Here is an 18,323-nt window from a genome sequence, read left to right as displayed (position 1 = left end):
ACACAGGTTACAATCTGACACAGAAAGTTTATGTTATGCGTAATCTCTGACGCATAAGGAAGCTCTTCTCGATCTATCTGCTGCTTTTGACACTGTTGATCATCATCTACTCCTTGATATGCTGTCCTCACTTGGATTTCAGGGCTCTGTTCGTTCCTGGTTTTCTTCTCTCTCCCATTATTTTAGTGTATACTCTGGTGGATCCTCCTCCACTTCTATCCCATCAGTTGGTGTACCTCAGGGATCTATCCTGGAACCTCTTTTCTCCATCTATACTTCTTCCCTTGGTACACTGATCTCATCCCATGGTTTTCAGTATCACCTTTATGCTGAGGACTCCCAGATCTACCACTCCACACCAGAAATTTCAGCAGGAATCCAGGCCAAAGTATCAGCCTGCCTGTCTGACATTGCTGCCTAGATGTCTCACCGTCATTTGAAACTAAACATGACCATGACTGAGTTTCTGATCTTCCCCCTAAACCAACCTCTCCTCTTCCCCCATTCTCTATCTCTGTGGATAACACTATCATCAGCTTGTCATCTTGGGATCATCTTCAACTCCTCTCTCTCCTTCTCTGCAAATATTTATTATATTTGTATCCTGCACTTTCCCACTAAAAGCAGGCTCAATGCGGCTTACATAGTAATAGGCAATATTAGTAATATTCAACAGACTGCTAAAACCTGTGGTTTCTTTCTCTATAATATCACCAAAAGTCGTCCTTTCCTTTCCGAGCACACTACCAGAACCCTTATCCACACTCATCACTTCTCGCTTAGACTATTGCAACTTGCTTCTCATGGGTCTCCCACTAAGCCATCTCTGTTCCCCTTCAATCTGTTCAAAATTCTGCTGCATGACTTATGTTCCGCCAGTGTCGCTAATCCCATATTAGCACTCTACTCAAGTCACTTCATTGGCTCCCTATCCATTTCCGCATACAGTTCAAACTTACAAGTGCATTCACTCTGCAGCTCCTCAGTACCTTTCCACTCTTCTCTCGCCCTACACTCATCCCCGGGAACTCCATTCACTGGGTAAATCTCTCCTATCTGCACCCTTCTCCTCCACTGCTAACTCCAGACTCCGTTCCTTTTATCTTGCTGCACCATATGCCTAGAATAGACTTCCTGAGCCAGTACGTCAAGCTCCATCTCTGGTCGTCTTCAAACCTAGGCTAAAAGCTCACCTTTTTGGTGCTGCTTTTAACTCCTAACCCTTACTCACTTGTTCATGTACCCATGTTTTATCATTCCCACCTTAGTTATTTCCTTATTTGTCCTGTTTGTCCTAATTAGATTGTAAGCTCTGTCGAGCAGGGACTGTCTCTTCGTATTCAATGTACAGCGCTGCATACGTCTAGCAGTGCTATCAAAATAAGTAATAGTAGCAATAGTACTTTGTATCTGACCATTTTCATATATTAGTTCAATCTCAGTTCCTTAGATTATTGTAATGTTATCCATTTGGGTTGCTCAAAGTATATACTGAAAAAGCTCAAAACAGTTAAAGCAGCTTTACGTTTAATTTTTTTCTTTGAAGAAATCAGATAGTACATCAGGGTATTTTTTAAACTTTGCTGTTTACTGTACAAGGTGATTCAAGGTTTTTCTCCTTCATATTTACTGGACCATTTTGTTTTTTCGGCATCTACTAAACTTAACAGAAATGGTAATCCATTTACTTACCCATCTTTGAAAAACAAAAAGAGGTTAAAAATTATGGACACTTTATGAGAGATGTTTAAATATCTCAGTGACATCAATGTACAGGAGGTGAGCCTTTTTCAAGCAAAACTCTAGAAAGAGAGGGCACAGGATGAAATTAAGAGGAAACAGGCTTAGAAGGAATCTAAGAACATACTCTTTCATGGAAAGGGTGGTGGATGCATGGAATGGCTTCCCAGTTGAGGTCATGGAGACAAGGAGTATGTCAGAATTTAAGAAAGCATGGGACAGGCACATGGGATGTCTTAGGAAAAGGAGAAGTTAGGGGTTACTGAGAATGGGCAGACCAAATGGGCCATTTGGCTCTTATCTGCCGTCATGTTTCTATTTCAAACTGCACGATAGATAAAGAAGTACTTGTCTTATTACTGTCTATTACTAATTATATGTCATTCAGAAAACAACTTAAAACATTTTTATTTAAGAAATGTGTTGAATTCTGGAGGATAATAGTTTTGCAAGAATTGGCTGACTTATATACTCTAAAAATTTTAGGTTTTGCTGTTAGCTAATTAATTTTGTACTTCCTGGTGATTGTCCTGTCTCTTAGCTCTGTTATGCGTGTAGAACCGCAAGGTCGATTACAGAATAGAAATTGTATTGTTCCTGAATGATCAATGTTAATGTATTCAATAAAGTTGGGGCAAATATTCAGCCAGTGGCAGTGATTCTTTTGCTGTTGCCAGCTTTATGCCTGGATAGTCAATGTTGGGCCATGTCCAGGTATCAGCACTGAATATCCGGGTAGGTACAGCCAACTGGCGCTTATCCAGGTAAAGGCCAATATTCAGCCATTGCCTGGGTAAGTTAATAAGTAGTCCTATCTTTGTCCAATTTATGTGGTCCTATTTGTCCAGTTAACTGGGCAAGGACTAAATATCTGTACTAACCCTGATAAGCATCAACCCCCCCCCCCCCCCCCCAACCACTTGCTGAATAGCCAGTTTTGGTTTAGGTGGTTAGAGGACATATTCAGCAACACTATCCAGGTAAGTGCTGAATCCCCCGATAGGCAGCTGATAGGCACCATTTAACTGGGTAGGAACCTCTCTTACCCGATTAAATGGTTTTGAATATAAGCCCCTTGAAGTTTCAATAAAAATATTTAAAAAAAATCCTATGACAACTTGAACAAAATATATGGTGCCGTCCACAAGGAACATGTAAGACAGACTGGCTAGGAGCTGAAACATCACATCACTACCTAGTCCTGCCACTAAGACCGAGGCATACAAATACTCACGTTAACTGAAACTTCTCCCGCCCAACGGCAGACCTACCTCATTCTGCAAATTCCAAACTCCATCTTTGTGTGTAAATTCCTCATAGCTTGTGCGACATTTGGGCAGGATACGACACTCAAAACCACACATGTTGAACAGCAAGTTGGGGTTATCTTTACTGTAGACAGACACAAAGCTGTTTTCCCATTGCACAGTTGTGACAGAGCGAGGCAGACGGTTCTTGATGTCCCAGAACACAGCACGACCACTTAAAAATAAATAAATACATTTGCTAGTCAGATAGATGTTATAGCCTAAGCTCCCTACAAGCCCTCTGACTTGCAGGCCCAAAGAAAATACAATGAATAAGCCCCTTTGTCTGCCACACCCCATACATACAGGTTGACATCATGTTTCATGAGTCGCATTCTAGCATCCCTTGGCCAGCACTTCTTGTTGTTGTAGCCCACAATATTTTCATTATTGGGGTCTGGATGCTCTGTCAGATAGCGCTGGATCAGGTCCCGAGCCTCATCTGCAGTAAACCTGAAAATTCACAGTTGAAACCACTGTTAGAGCTGCTTTCTGCTTATGTTAAAGGGAAAAAAAACCTGTTACTCCAATTCCACTAGCCATGGAGTCTAGAAAAAAGAAAGTAGTCAGGAGTAGTAAAGATACAGTACCACATATAAAACCCAGAGGAACGGAAAAATCATTTTCAGAAGGCAAAAGGGGCAACGTCTCCAAATGGGTTAGTTTTTACACATTCTATGACCGTAATAAACCTCACTCCTAAGCCTTTATATGTGGTGTATGATTTCTGTCGCTCAAATTTACTGCTAATACTTGCCATACTTCCATCATGTCAAAGGGAGCTTCTTCTAGAGTTCTTAAGATGTACAGTAATATAAAAGCAACTTACCAAGGTGTGCTTGAAAATTCTTTTTAATTAAGCCTGTGACGACCAATGCAAAGAGGACAGTTCTGTACCTTTCTGCCACATTTTCTTGGTCTCTGACTGCACTACTTACTACCTGAAGGTTTTCTCCTCCACTCAATGAACGCTGTGCTCGTGATTTTCTTTCAGCATGACATCCAAATTTTTTTGCATCAAGCTTTACCTTCAGATGGAATTGGAATGTTCCATTGTTCTTCTAGGGTCATGATCCTAATGCTTTTCTGATATAACATTGTTGTAATGTGTACACATTTTTCAATGGATAAGATATGCCACCTAATTGGGCTTTTCATATACAAACCTTCTCCTATCAGAACTCGGCAGCCAGCAATGAGATGCACAACTGTTTCCATAAGTGGCTGTCCCATTCCTGTCAAATCAAGAAGACTGCCCCTTACTTGGAAAAACAGGACTGCTGAGAAGTTACGCTACCTCGCTTCCCTAAACCTTGCCTTACCCTGACTGAACTGTGAAATAGTTGTGTTCTGGTAGCTTCTGGGGCTTAGTATCTCCCAGATCCTTCACCAAAAGAGGAGTTTACTGCAAAAAGGTAGCCTATGAAGGTAAGTCTGACACCTTATTTGCAGCCCGGCTCCTCAGCCACACAAATCAGTGCATCAACACTGCCATGGTTATACTCCTTATGAAAGATATACCTCTAGCCAAGCAACTTCCTTGGGCTCAATGAAACCACCCTCAAAGACCAAAGGGAAGCTGCTATACCCAACGCAAACCAGCCCTTGGTATAGCATAGAAACAGAGAACAATTAAGACAAATAAAAACCATATGACCTCCAATCTGCCCATCCATGCCATCTACTATCCCTTTTTCTCCCTTAGAGATCCTATGCACTTATCCCAAGCTTTCTTGAATTCAGATACAGCTACCTGTAGCAGCAGAGATGCCACAAATAATTGCTTCAACAAGGCCTTGCTCTTCCAATCCAGCACATCTTTGTGGTATACCTTCCCTCAGTTAGAATGGTAGTCTTTTTTGTAACCACCATGACCAGCACATTAACCTATGGGAAATTCAACTTCTCTTCCAGAGCCAGTGTATATAACTTCCCTATAGTCCTGCCCACTCCCATTCCATCAAAGATCAGCACCTTGAATGCCTGATGCACTGGAAGAGACTGAGGGCTTATGCAGATTCTTTTGAGTGTATTCTTGGAACCCTCCTATACTGGCGCTTCTAAACACTGCCAGTTCCTGTGAAATCATGAAGGACAGTTCTTCCCTCTGGAAGATCTGTGCTACTGAGGAATCATCACACTCGCCTACAGGGAGCTCACTTTCCTCCAAAACCCCATGTCCCAGGCACACCCCAGTTTCCCAGACTAGCCAAGTTCCATGTTCTGACTTTACTACAGAGACATCTGAATGGGCATCCTAATACCCTTGGACCTCCAGCTGCAGGGGCTGGCATCACCACAGTACACTGTGGGAGAATCCAGACTCATGACTAAGGAGAGATGAATCGACACCATCCACCAATGCAGGCTGCGTCTCACCAGGCTGTGCAAAGGAAGGCGATCCTCCAGGGAACGCGACTGGGGAGACCAGCAGGATAGAAGTGCCCACTGCAAGGGCCGCATGTGAGCCCAGGCCCACAGTACTACCTCCAATGAGGCTGCCATGGAGCCAAGCACTTGCAAGAAATCTTTGGCCCACAGGCACTGGAAGTCCAAAAGAGACTGGACCCGTGACTGGAGTTTGCGAATCCCAAATACTCCAAGGTCTGGGATGGTTGAAGATGACTCTTGTCCAGATTGACTACCCAGCCCAAGGACTGGGGCAAGTGCACCACCAGGGCCATAGTCCGCACACTCTCCTGGTAACTTCGCTCAGATGAGCCAATAGTCCAGATACACCAAAATGCCCTCATTGCGCACAGCAGCTGCTACTACCACCATCACACTTTGGAAAAGGTACAGAGAGCTGTTGCCAGACCAAAGGGGATCGCACAAAACTGACAATGCCTCCCCAAAATGACAAAGCAAAGGAAACGCTGATGAGCCGGATGAATAGGGATATGACGGTACGCCTCCGTCAGATCCAAAGATGACAAGAACTCCACGGGCTGCACCGCTAAAATGACTGAGCGCAAGATTTTCATGCGAAAAGGAAAGGACCTGAAGAGCGCGATTTACCCCTTTGAGATTCAGAATAAGCCGGTAGGAACACTATTTCTCCAGCGCACAGCCATCGCAAACCACCTCAAGCACCCACAGATCCAAGGTAATCCGGGTCCACTCCTGGTAGAATTTCCACAGCCTTGCCCCTATGGGAACCAAGGACTGGACCCCGACACCTTCATTATGCAGGTCTGCCAGAGCCAGCCGCCAAAAGTCTGGAGTCTAGGCACCCCCGAAAGGACTGCACTCTACATAAGTACATAAGCACCGCCATACTGGAAAAAGACCAAGGGTCCATCAAGCCCAGCATCCTGTCTCTGACAGCGGCCAATCCAGGCTTCAAGAACCTGGCAACCCTCCCCCCCCCCAAAAAAAAAAAAAAAAATTAATAATGTTCAATGGACTTTTCCCTCAGGAATCTGTCCAAACACCCTTTAAATTCCATAAGGCCAGCTGCTGCTGAAAGAAACAGCTACGCTGAGAACCACCTCCTCTACCCGGTCTATAGCAATATGCCTCCCTAAACTTAGACTACCCAGACATGCCTCTGCCTGCCGGACAAGGCCCATCCTCCAGAAGCTGAGGACATAAGTATTGCCACACTAAGACAGACCAAAGGTCCATCAAGCCCAGCATCCTATTTCCAACAGTGGCTAATCCAGGTCACAAATACCTGGAAAGATTCCAAAAAAGTTCAATACATTTTATACTGCTTATCCCAAAAAGAAGCAGTGGATTTTCCCCAAGTCATTTTAATAATGGTCTATGGACTTTTCTTTAGGAAGCAGTCCAAACCTTTTTTAAACCCTGCTAAGGTAACAGCCTTTACCACATTCTCTGGCAACGAATTCCAGAATTTAATTACACATTGAGTGAAGAAAAAAATTTTCTGCGATTCATTTTAAATTTACTACTACTACTTAACATTTCTAAAGCGCTACTAGGGTTACGCAGCGCTGTACAATTTAACATAGGACAATCCCTGCTCAAAGAGCTTACAATCTAAAGGACACTAAATTACAATCTAAAGGATCTAAATTTACTACTTTGTACCATCATTGCATGCCCCCTAGTGCTAGTATTTTTGGTAAGAGTAAACAAAACAATTCAGGTCTACCCGTTCCACTCCACTCACTATTTTATAGACCTCTATATCTCCTCTCAGCCGTCCTTTCTCTAACCTGAAGAGACCTAGCCACTTCAGCCTCTCCTCAGAGGGAAGTCGTCCCATCCCCTTTATCATTTTCGTCGCCCTTCTCTGTACATTTTCTAATTCCACTATATCTTTTTTGAGATGCGGTGACCAGAATTGAACACAATACTCGAGGTGTGGTCGCACCATGGACTGATAGAGGCATTATAATGTCCTCATTTTTGTTTTCCATTCCTTTCCTAATAATACCTAACATTCTATTTGCTTACTTAGCTGCCGCAGCAGACTAAGCAAAAGGTTTCAACATATCATCAACGATGACGCCTAGATCCCTTTCTTGGTCGGTGACTCCTAACGTAGAACCGTGCATTACATAGCTATAATTCGGGTTCCTCTTCCCCACATGCATCATTTTGCACTTGCTCACATTAAACGTCATCTGCCATTTAGACGCCCAGTCTCCCAAGGTCCTCTTGTAATTTTTCACAATCCTCCCGCAATTTAACGACTTTGAATAACTTTGTGTCATCAGCAAATTGAATTATCTCACTTGTACTCCCACCTCTAGATCATTTATAAATATGTTAAAAAGCAGCAGTCCCAGCACAGACCCCTGAGAAACCCCAATATCTACCCTTCTCCATTGAGAATACTGACCATTTAACCCTACTCTCTGTTTTCTATCTTTTAACCAGTTTTTAATCCACAATAGAACACTACCTCCTATGCTATGACTCTCCAATTTCCTCTGGAGTCTTTCATAAGGTACTTTGTCAAATGCCTTTAGAAAATCCAGATACACAATATCAACCGGTTCACCTTTATCCACGTTTGTTCAACCCTTCAAAGAAATGTAATAGATTGGTGAGGCAAGATTTCCCGTCGCTAAATCCATGTTGGCTTAGTCTCATTAATACATGCTTTTGAATATGCTCTGTAATTTTGTTCTTTATAACAGTCTCTACCATTTTGCCTGGCACCGACGTCAGGCTCACCGGTCTATAATTTCCTGAATCTCCTCTGGAACCTTTTTTTTTAAAATCGGCATTACATTGGCCACCCTCCAATCTTCCGGTACCACACTCGATTTTAAAGATGCTACATATTACTAACAATAGTTCCGCAAGTTCATTTTTCAATTCTTTCAGTACTCTGGGATGAATACCATCCGGTCAAGGAAATTTGCTACTCTTCAATTTGTCAAATTGCCCCATTACATCCTCCAGGTTTATAGAGATTTCATTCAGTTTCTCTGACTCGTCAGCTTCGAATACCATTTCTGGCACCAGTATCTCTCCAAATCTTCCTCGGTGAAGACTGAAGCAAAGAATTCATTTAATCTTTTCGCTATGGCTTTATCTTCCCTTATTGCCTCTTTTACCCCTCGGTCATCTAGCAGTCTAACTGATTCTTTTGCCAGCTTCTTGCTTTTAATATACCTAAAAAAAATTTTTTACTATGTGTTTTTGCCTCCAACGCAACCCGAGTCTCCCCTTGACTTTTGATCAACTTATCCAGATCCTCAACAAACAGGGAGCCTCGAAAGGGAAACTTGCTCAATTTATTTTTTTTTTATTTTTTTGGCTTTATTTGTGGCTATCCCTACTCAGAGCTGTGGGTTTGGACATTTCTTGTGCATTTCTTCCTTTCTTTTTTTTTTTAAACATATTTTTATTATTTTCCATAAAGCCACCTGCCAAACATCTTCCAATAATGCATCATAATACAAGAATCCAAGATCTGTTGCCATAAACAGGTTCCCCAACTACCCTATCCCTCCCCCCTCGCCAGGAGTAACTTCAGACTGATGAAACTTGCTCAATTTAGACTTGGACGCCGTATCCGCCAACCAACCCTGGAGCCACAACAGCTGCTGGGCCGCTACACCAAGAGTCATAATCTTAGAGGACACACGGAGATCATACAAGGCATCCAACAAGAAGGCAGCGCCCATCTCCAATCTGGCAGCTTCCTGATCCACTAAGGACCAATCATCTGAGACTTTGTCCAAAAATGTACTGTGCCAACGAAAACATGCCCGGGCTACCAAACCCCCGCAAACAGCTGCCTGAACAGCCAAGGCAGCCACATGGAAACTCTGTGTAAGCAAAACTTCCAGTCGACGATCTTGGGGGTCCCTAAGGGCGGAGCCACTATCCATGTGCACTGTATTCTTCTTGGTGGCCGCCGAGACTATGGCATCCACCATGGGGGGACACAAGGGCTCCCGACCCTGCTCCGGAACGGGAGCAAGGCAAACCATGGACTTCGCAACCTTAAAAAGGGGCATCAGGAGAAGCCCATTGTGCCTGGATGACATCCTGAATGCCCTGGTGCATGGGGAAAGAGTGGGAAGATCTGTGAACCCCCTTAAGCAAGGGATCCACGATCCGAGGAGCCTCCGGGGGAGACTCCTCGAAAAGCAGCATGGAAGACACCTGGGAAATCAGTTCCTGCAGCTCCTCACGATGGAAAATGCGGACAACTGAAGCGTCTTCCCCCAGAGGCAGCTCCTCCTGCCAGGAGTTGTCCCCCCCTTGGCTGCTCCTGGTCCCCTTAGATCCTTCTCAGATGAACCAGGTAAAGCCTCTGAGCCCTGAAAAGCACAGTCCAGGGGTTCCTCCTCCTCTTCCCATTCCCCATGCTTGCATTTAGAAGGTGGGAAGGAAAAAGAGTCTCCCTGCAGCACAGCTGCTTTCTGTGCAGCAGTCCCAGCCTGCTTCAGGCAAAAGGCCTTATACATGGCCAAAACAGCACAGCTCCTTTCTGCGTGGCAGCCCCAGTTTGTACGTGGCCAAAACAAATTCCGGGGGAAAATTAACCCCCGAAGCACCCAGCGGTGTCAGGCCACAGGAAAGAGACCTCAGGGCAGAAAACGGCTCCAAGTGTAGAGGTAGATCAAGGCCAGAAACCGGGAACAAAATGGCAGCAGTTCCCGTGAAAACGAGGCAACCACCCAAACGGGCTCCCCCGAGGACAGTCCTACTAAAACCCCGGATACCAGGCCGTCTGTCCAGACTCCTCGCATCCTGACTCGGAGCGCTCTGGAGCTGCACAGAGGCCACAACACCCTGCCATATCCACCCCCTGGAGCTGGCAAACTGCACAGCACTTAAGGCGCTGAGGCATCGCCAAGAAAGAAAAAACCGTGGGAATTCCACGGCTCCCTGGAGAAGCGTCGGGGGCAGCAAGAAAACAACCACCAAAGGGAAAAAAAAGCAAAAAAAAAAAAAAAAAAGTCTGCTACACTGTTTTTCTTCCTTCTTACACTCGGCTTCCCTGCAGTAAATCACTGGTGACACTTTCTTTTTTTCAATACTCAGGCCAGAAAGAAGTAGCAAGTCAGATCCCATAGCACTCCAAACTGCCTGTCTGCCCAAAGACAGAGCCAGACAGCCGAGGCTCACAAACCAAAAGTACCTGCAGCAGGGTCCAAATGGGGGGGAGAGACCTGGCCACCCAGGTTTAACACCCCCGGGGCAAAAGAGACCCCCACGGGCTTCAACCCCTATCCAGCAGGCAGACAAGAGGAAAGCAAAACCCGAAACTACCTCTGGCATTTTTATGCTCCCTGTTTTTTTCTTTTTAAATAAAGAGAGAGTGCTTTCTCTTACCCAGTAGCCCCAGGAAGAAAACGCAAGACAAAAAAAGAAATCCCAGGGCCCACAAGTAACCAACTGCACAGACTTACCACTCCTCCATCTGCTGAGACTGAGAACAGACTAGTTTCCAGAGGACTGCACAGCCCACTTATAGGCTCACTTGAAGCTCAGTTTGTTCTCAGTCTCCATCTGCTGGTTGGAGTGCATAATCCATCTGTGCCAGTCTAGAGGGCCACTATGGCAACCAAGTTTTGAGGATCTCCATCCCACCTAGGAAATCACCACCTGTTCTTCCCCACCGTGGCTTTCCAGCTATGCCTGTATGTCCAGTTGCCATGACAGGATTTACAGAGCCTCAAACTGCCCTTCTGACAGCTACAGAGAGAGTTGTGCTTAGTGTACTCAAGCAGGGCCTCCATCCACGTAGTCAGTGCCTGCCTATTCAGTCTGCTCACCCTATGCCTCTCCTGGTGCATCCTGATCACTACTGCTGCGAAAGTCTCCATTCCTCCCCTGTGCTGTTTTGCTAAAAGTGACTCCTCATCTGCCCTGTTTTGTGCAGATCCTATTTCTCCAGCTAACATGTGTTAGGCCCTGGACAGCTCAAAGTCCAGGTGTGTCTGAACTAGATTGGTGGGATAAGGAAACGACAATTCCAGTTCAAACAATATAGAACTGGATTTTATACCTCCCATTTACTGTTTCTCTGGAACCTTAATATCAGAGCAACAAGACAAGATAATGATTCCATTATGCTACAGACATTTACTGAAGACAGCAAGAGATAAAAAAAAAAAAAAGAAACAACAAAGTTTCATAGATGAGGGGGCCAAGCAGGGGAAGACAGCATGTACCTGAAGAAGATGTGGATTCTGTCAATATATCGGCAATACAGACGAATGGGATGGGCTACTTCTGTAGCAATATCTTGGAAACTGAGAAAGTCATTTGGCATCTGTGGTGGTCCAGCCATCTCACTGGATCTGTGTAGGCCAAGCACTAGCAGGTCCATTACCAGCCCATAATACTGTACAATAAAGGAGGCAAACTGAAGCCCACGGATAATCCCATACGAGTTTGTATGATTCATGTCCTGTAGTGACAAAAGTTAGAATTACTCTCAAGACATCTCCAACACATGAGTCTTAAATTCACTACTGCCTGCTACTAGTGACTGTTTCACCTAAGATCATGCAATCACTTCCCGACTTCATTGATTTGGAAAGCCACCAACTAATAAGTTAATGTTGCAAGGATTTCTGGCACTCTGCCCAAACAATGCTGCTGAACCTCGACATATTGTCTTTGAGCAGCAGGAGCATTTGGATGATGGCCACTGTAGCTGAAACTAAATTGCCTTAAAACTGAAGGGTATAGAAAAATTAGATCTTACCTGCTAATTTTCTTTTAGTTTCACCAGGCCAGTCCAGAACCTGTGGGGTATGCTCGTCTGCCAGTGGATGGAGACAGAGAAATACAAACAACCTGTGTACGCTGCCCCATAAGGGTTTTGCGCAGCATTAAAAGCTTAGTATTTTGTATAACCAAGCAATTGGAGCAACACCGGAAACATAATGATCACCCAATTTGTTTTTTTCTTTTTAAATGTCAATGTGCCATTTATATACCGTGGTATCCCTTCACAGGTTCACAGTGGTTTACAAAAGATAAAAGTAAATTACAGAGAACAATAAATCACCCAAAATTACATGTAGAAAAAAATAACCTTAGTTTTCGAATAGCAATGTTTTCAATTTCTTTCTGAATATCAAGAAGGTATTCTCCAACCTATTAAAAGTGGATACAGAGTTCCATACAGATATTACAGCAAAAGGGAACCAAGTAAAAGTTTTCAAGAAACATAAGCCTCTAGAACTAGGAAAACCAAATAACAACAATGCTTATATCGAGAAGACCGACTAATGAGGAAATCAGACAACAGGTTACCCAACAGTTCTGATGTACACCCATAGATGATCTGAAACAGTACACATGCCGATTTAAAAATTACTCGTTTATGCAAGGGAAGCCAAAAAGTGCTTTCAGGCATGGAGAAACACTGTTAAATGTCTTAATTCTAGAGATCAACCGGGTCACAATATTTTGAATAAGCTGTAGTTTGTTCAATAACCTAAATGATAAATCTAAATATAGGGCATTACAATAGTCCAGATGTGGAAGGATCAGCATTTTGGACCAACAAAGCAAAAGACTATCAAAATAACTGTTCACCAGTTGTAATTGTCTCATCCTACAAACGTTTTCTACCATAGATGATTTATTTGGGCTTCAAATGATAGAGAAAAATCAAGGATAACAGAGTAATAGTATTAGGAATCTGAACATTCATGTTTCTGAACTACAGGATTTTAGTTTTATTTGTATTTAGTTTCAACAGATTGCTCAAGGCCCATTGTTGAATTCAGCCCATGTAAGATGTTAAGCTAAATCACCATCAACAGTTGACAAATATGTCATCAGCGTAAGACAGGAGGTCATTCATACACAATTTAATGGAGCCCAATGATGACTAACAAATGAAAAATTAATGGGCTCAGTGAAGAGCCCTGAGGGACATCGCAACCTGGAAACCAAAACTGAGAAACCATATTGTTCTTTCGGACATAACTGGTGAACAATGAAAAAAATAAGCCAATTAACTTGAAACTGAAACAAGAAAACAAAATGTCAAACAACAAATATGCCAGCTAAATAGGGAGGGAATCTGGATTGGTTTGGCAAGCCTAAAGGAAAGCCCCAAACCAGAACCTATGGGATGTAGCACAGCAATCCTTGAGATGGGAAAGATTCAGTAATCCCTGTTATGGATTCAGGATGGTGAGCCCTTGGGCCGCTGCCAGAGCTGCGGCAGACAAGTCCCCTCAGTTGGCCCAAGGCAAGAGACAAGGCATGGCGAACCAGGCAAAAACCAAGGCAGGACTGCACAAGGCAAGCTAGGCCAGACACAGCTGGAAAAGCCAAAACAAACAAGACAGAAACTGGGTCCAGACGAGGCAACAGGGCTAGAACTGGAACCCAAACAGGACAAGGCAAGGCAAGGAACTAGGCTAAAACTGTGTCCAGACAAGCTAGACAAAGGCAAGGAAAGAACTGGATCCGGAAGAGACTGGACATGACAACAAGCAAGACAGACAAGACTAGGCCTAGATGAAATCAAGGTCTAGGCAAGACAAGGCTAGTCAGGGCAGGAACAAGAGTCCAAGGTAAGAAAGTCTGGAGGCAGGGCTTGAGCTTGGCAGGAACTCTGAGACCAGGCTGGGCTGGCACTTGGCAGGAACACTGATACAAGACAGGGCTGGGTCTAAGGCTAGGCTAGGGAAGGCAAGGTCCAAGGTTCCAAGGCATGGCGTGAACACAAGGCAGGAGGACCTTGAAGCAGGCCCCAGGAGGAGACATTGCAAAGGTGCCAGAAGGACGAAGAAGGCGCCGTTAAATCCCTCCCGAAACAGACATGCAGGCTGAAGCGGCCGTCCCGGAGTCCCAGCAGCAAGTCCAATCCGGCGCACACGCTAAGAGAGCCTAGTGTTAGCCAACGCACTTCCAGGAACGGAGCAGCAGGCTTTGGGATCAACGAAGACACCTGGGGAGACACCACTGCCATGGAGGGTGAGTCGGGGTGTTGGGGTCATGACCAAAAGTTGTGACACCTGCCCTAAACATTTCTGCTCCAAATGTACTCTAGCTGCTACATCCAATCCACAGTGCTCAGCAAAACTGTACAGTGAAGACCAGGTTGCCACTCTAAACGTAAACTGGTGTTACAGCATGGAACTCTGCCCATGAAGTTGCAATTATTCTAGTGGAAACAGCTCAAAAACCTGTTTATCCTTAAATTATATAAGCTGAAATAATAGCTTCTTTGAGCCACCTAGAAACTGTGCATCCTTATTGATGCTACTATTTGAAGATCTAAACTTGTTACCTCTAAATGCCTGAATAAAATTCTACGCACATCCAACAAATGCAGGGTTTAAAAAAAAAAAAAATCATTGCTACTTTCTTCTTTTTGAAACAATGACAAGGAGATCATTTTTGTAAAAGGGAGGTATGGCTCTAATGGAAACGCTGGTCTCAGTAAAACAGAGATAAAAGATATACAATAAAGTGCTTGCAACTCTGTATACTGAGACAAGGCCAAAAGAAACACAGACTAAAGGACCTTACTCTTAAAGAATCACTCTTTTCAAAACTTGAAAAGTCAAAAGCACCTAAAACTAAATTAAGATTCCATTAAGGTGACAACACCGTTTAGGAAATGGACCACATTAGGATGAGTGGCAGGCCTTCTCTGCTCTTCTACACAAATATGTTTAGGCTGAACCTGAAGCCCCACATCCTGAAGAAATGATAAAATGTCATGAATCAAAGCCCCCAAAGGGGGGGGGGGGGGGGGTTCTGCACACCAAGCCTCAAGCACGTACCATATTCTAATATAGGCCAACAAAATAGATCTCTTTCTAGTGTGAAGGACCTATAACTTCTTCCGAAAAACTTCTCCTCAAGCATGACCTTTTAAGAGCCAATTTATAAGTGAAAGGGAGCTGCATTTTCCACACTTGTCAGACCTTGAACCAGAAGTCCCTTCTCCTAGGGATGCTTCAGTGGCTGGTTGATCGTTATACAAACCACGTCTGCAACCAAGGCCTTTGAGGACAATCTGGCACCACCTGAATGGTCCCTGGGTGAGTAGCAATCCTCTTTAGGATACAACCCACCATTAGAAGTGGAGGAATACACATGTAAATACCTTCCCTTCTGTCTTGTGCTCTTTCCACCTGCTGAAGGATCCTGAACATTGACATTGGTTCTGGGGACCATTAGATCCATGAGAGGGACTCCACATCGAATTATATAATTAAAGGCCTCTGCCAATAGAATCTACTCTCAGATTGAGAGAGTGTCTGCAGAGAAGATCTGCCTGTACATTCTGAACACGTGCAATGTGTGCTGCTGAGGACCATTAAATGCACCTCCACCCACTTGAGACGCAGATGTGCTTGTGATAAAGTTACATTCTTTGTACTTCCTTATTTGTTGATATAAGTCACTGTGGCTGTATTGTCTGAAAACACTCTCACCATCCCTGCAGTGAAGATCAGCACTGATGATTTGCATCACTATCTGAACTGCTCGACTAAGTGGTTAATGGAGCAGGACAATTTGGTTAGAGACCATTTCCTTTGAGCTAACTGACCCCAGCCTTATAGGCTGGCATCTGTGGTTACCACCACCCATTCTGGGGCTTCCAAGCTATCTGCTGGAGAAGGCTGGCTTGAATTGTCCAATGAAGTCTGACTTTGTAACTCTGCAAAAGAAATGACCAACAATTTAGTAGGAAAGCTTGCAGAAGTCATAAATGTGAGCCAGAATCCAGGGTACTGTCTCTACGGTTGCCACCATGGAACCCAATACCTGCACACAGTTCCACATTTGAGGAGACCGATGATACAGGAATTCTCAAATTTGTTGTTCAGAATTATGCTTGTTGGAAGAAAAACTTTGCCATTCACAGTGATATGGGAGGGAACCAGCTTGTTCTTTTTGACATTTATTATCCAACCTAGAGAGCTCAGAACCGTTAGAACCCTTGCAGTGACCTACTTGCTTTCTAGTTGAGTACTTACTCAAATGAGCCGTCACCTAAATACATATGTACTCTTGATGCCTTCTGTGTAGAAACACTTTCACTACCACCATAACCTTGGTGAACTGGCTCTGACTGAGACTGAAACTGAAAGCGATCGCCTAGAATTGCAAACCTCAAAAATGTTTAATAGGAAAGCCAAATTAGAACATGATGATCCTTGAGATCCAATGCTGTTAAGAACTTCCCTTTCTGTAATTAAGCAATTACCAATCTCAAGGTTTCCACCCAGAAATTAGGTACTTTTAACTTTCAATGTATTGATTTGAGGTCAAACACCAGACAAGAGGTCCCCTCTTTTTTGGGAGCTACAAAATAAATTGGATATCTTCCAGTGCCCCAATCTGCTTTGGGAACTGGTACAATAGCTTCTAAATATAATACATTTTTCATTTGGATTGGACTGCTTTTACCTTGTCCAGTGCCCGGAAAAGGGAGATCAAAAAAAATCTGCAAGAGGGGGAAAACTAGTTTGTAACCATGCTGAATTATATCCAAGACTCACTGGCTGATGCGAGTTGGGTCATAAAAGAATGTGAGGTGGCCGCCTAAATGAACTTCCAAGAAATGGGCCCTCAGCTCATCTAGGAGCTTCTTGAGCTCCAGTTCCTTGGGAAGCTCTTTTCCTTTCTCCTTGAAAAGGAAGACTGCTTGGACTGAAAATATCAAAGCTGAAAGGAACCATAATGTCCAGATCTATATCTAGGCTTTCCCCAACAGGTACCTTAAGGAAGACCTAGGCTTACCTTCCGACAGCCTGTGTGGCATAGTTTTGTCTATCTTCAACCAACTTTTCTAAGTCTTTCCCAAATAGCAACTTTCCCTTAAATGGAAGCCTACCAAAATTTTCTCAAAGGCAAAAATCAGCAGACCAATTTTGCAACCTCAAGAGATGCCTGGCAGAAATCAAAAGCATCATATCTCTCACTAAGTTTCAAATAAGGTCATACAGGGTACTGGCCACATAAGCTGAAACTGCCTCCACATGGACATGATTAACAGGAATGATTCTCGACCTTTTCTACATCACTTTTACCAATCTGTATTGAAATGAAGGTAAGCTCTAGCAAAATAGGAACTGCAACAGCAGCTTGAAGACCAATAGCTGAAATCTCAAAACCTTGTCTCAATACTGTTTCCAAACACCTATCCTGCAGATCCTTCAAGGCTGAGCCACCTTGCACTGAAATAGTGCTCTTCTTGAGGTCTGCCATTACCAAAGCATCTACTTCAGGCTACTTAAAATTTCTTCTTCTCCTCCATAAATAAAAGGATACAACTTTGCCATGGCTTTGTCTATCTTGAGACTCGCCTCTGGTGACTCCTACTCAGCAGAAATAATGGCTTAAACTGCCTGATGGACATGAAAAGGCCTGGAAGGCTTTCTAATTCCTTTCTGTATAGAATCTCCTTCTGAAGATGTTTCTTTGAGTTTGAGGTACTGCAATATTCAATGCTTCCAAGACTATCAATAAAAGCAGAAGTTCTTCCCTTTTACAAAGGCAAAGAACCATTCTCCTTCAGAGGTTCCATCAGGGAAACAAATTGAAGCAAATGACTTAAGATCTTAGTGCTGCAGAGCACAAAGTTGGAATTCTCCTCATTTAAGTGCTCAATTTACCTTCTCTTTGACAAAGGACGCTGCCCTACAGCCATAAAAGTAAAAGAAAGTGCCGCTAACCCTTGTACTTCCTGAGCCCCTTTCATTAAAATGGGCCTTATGAAGCAAGAAATTACGGGAAAAATGGCATGCCATGTTAAAGAACTTGCTGAAGCCTCCAAAGACATCAGAGTTCTCCTCAGAGTCTCCATTAACAATTGCCTGAGTCTGCCATGTTCTCTGGGCTCAAGAC

General features: G+C 43.8%; 1 protein-coding gene across 3 annotated transcripts in view; it reads right to left on the bottom strand.

The window, feature by feature from the left end:
• PRPF8 (pre-mRNA processing factor 8) overlaps nucleotides 1–18,323 on the bottom strand; it is an 87,828-nt gene that overhangs the window by 36,302 nt on the left and 33,203 nt on the right. For all 3 annotated transcript variants that reach the window (XM_030186195.1, XM_030186193.1, XM_030186194.1), the window contains exons 21-23: nucleotides 11,660–11,898; nucleotides 3,354–3,500; nucleotides 3,012–3,222 (exon numbers count right to left, since the gene is read on the bottom strand). In XM_030186195.1, the coding sequence (XP_030042055.1) occupies nucleotides 3,012–3,222; nucleotides 3,354–3,500; nucleotides 11,660–11,898 (597 nt within the window). The remainder of the gene's footprint in view (nucleotides 1–3,011; nucleotides 3,223–3,353; nucleotides 3,501–11,659; nucleotides 11,899–18,323) is intronic.

Source organism: Microcaecilia unicolor, chromosome 13 (genome assembly GCF_901765095.1).
Source record: "Microcaecilia unicolor chromosome 13, aMicUni1.1, whole genome shotgun sequence".
NCBI classification, from domain to species: Eukaryota; Metazoa; Chordata; class Amphibia; order Gymnophiona; family Siphonopidae; genus Microcaecilia; species Microcaecilia unicolor.
The sequence above is the reverse complement of the archived record's forward strand: the minus strand, read 5'-3'. Positions and strand labels throughout refer to the sequence as shown.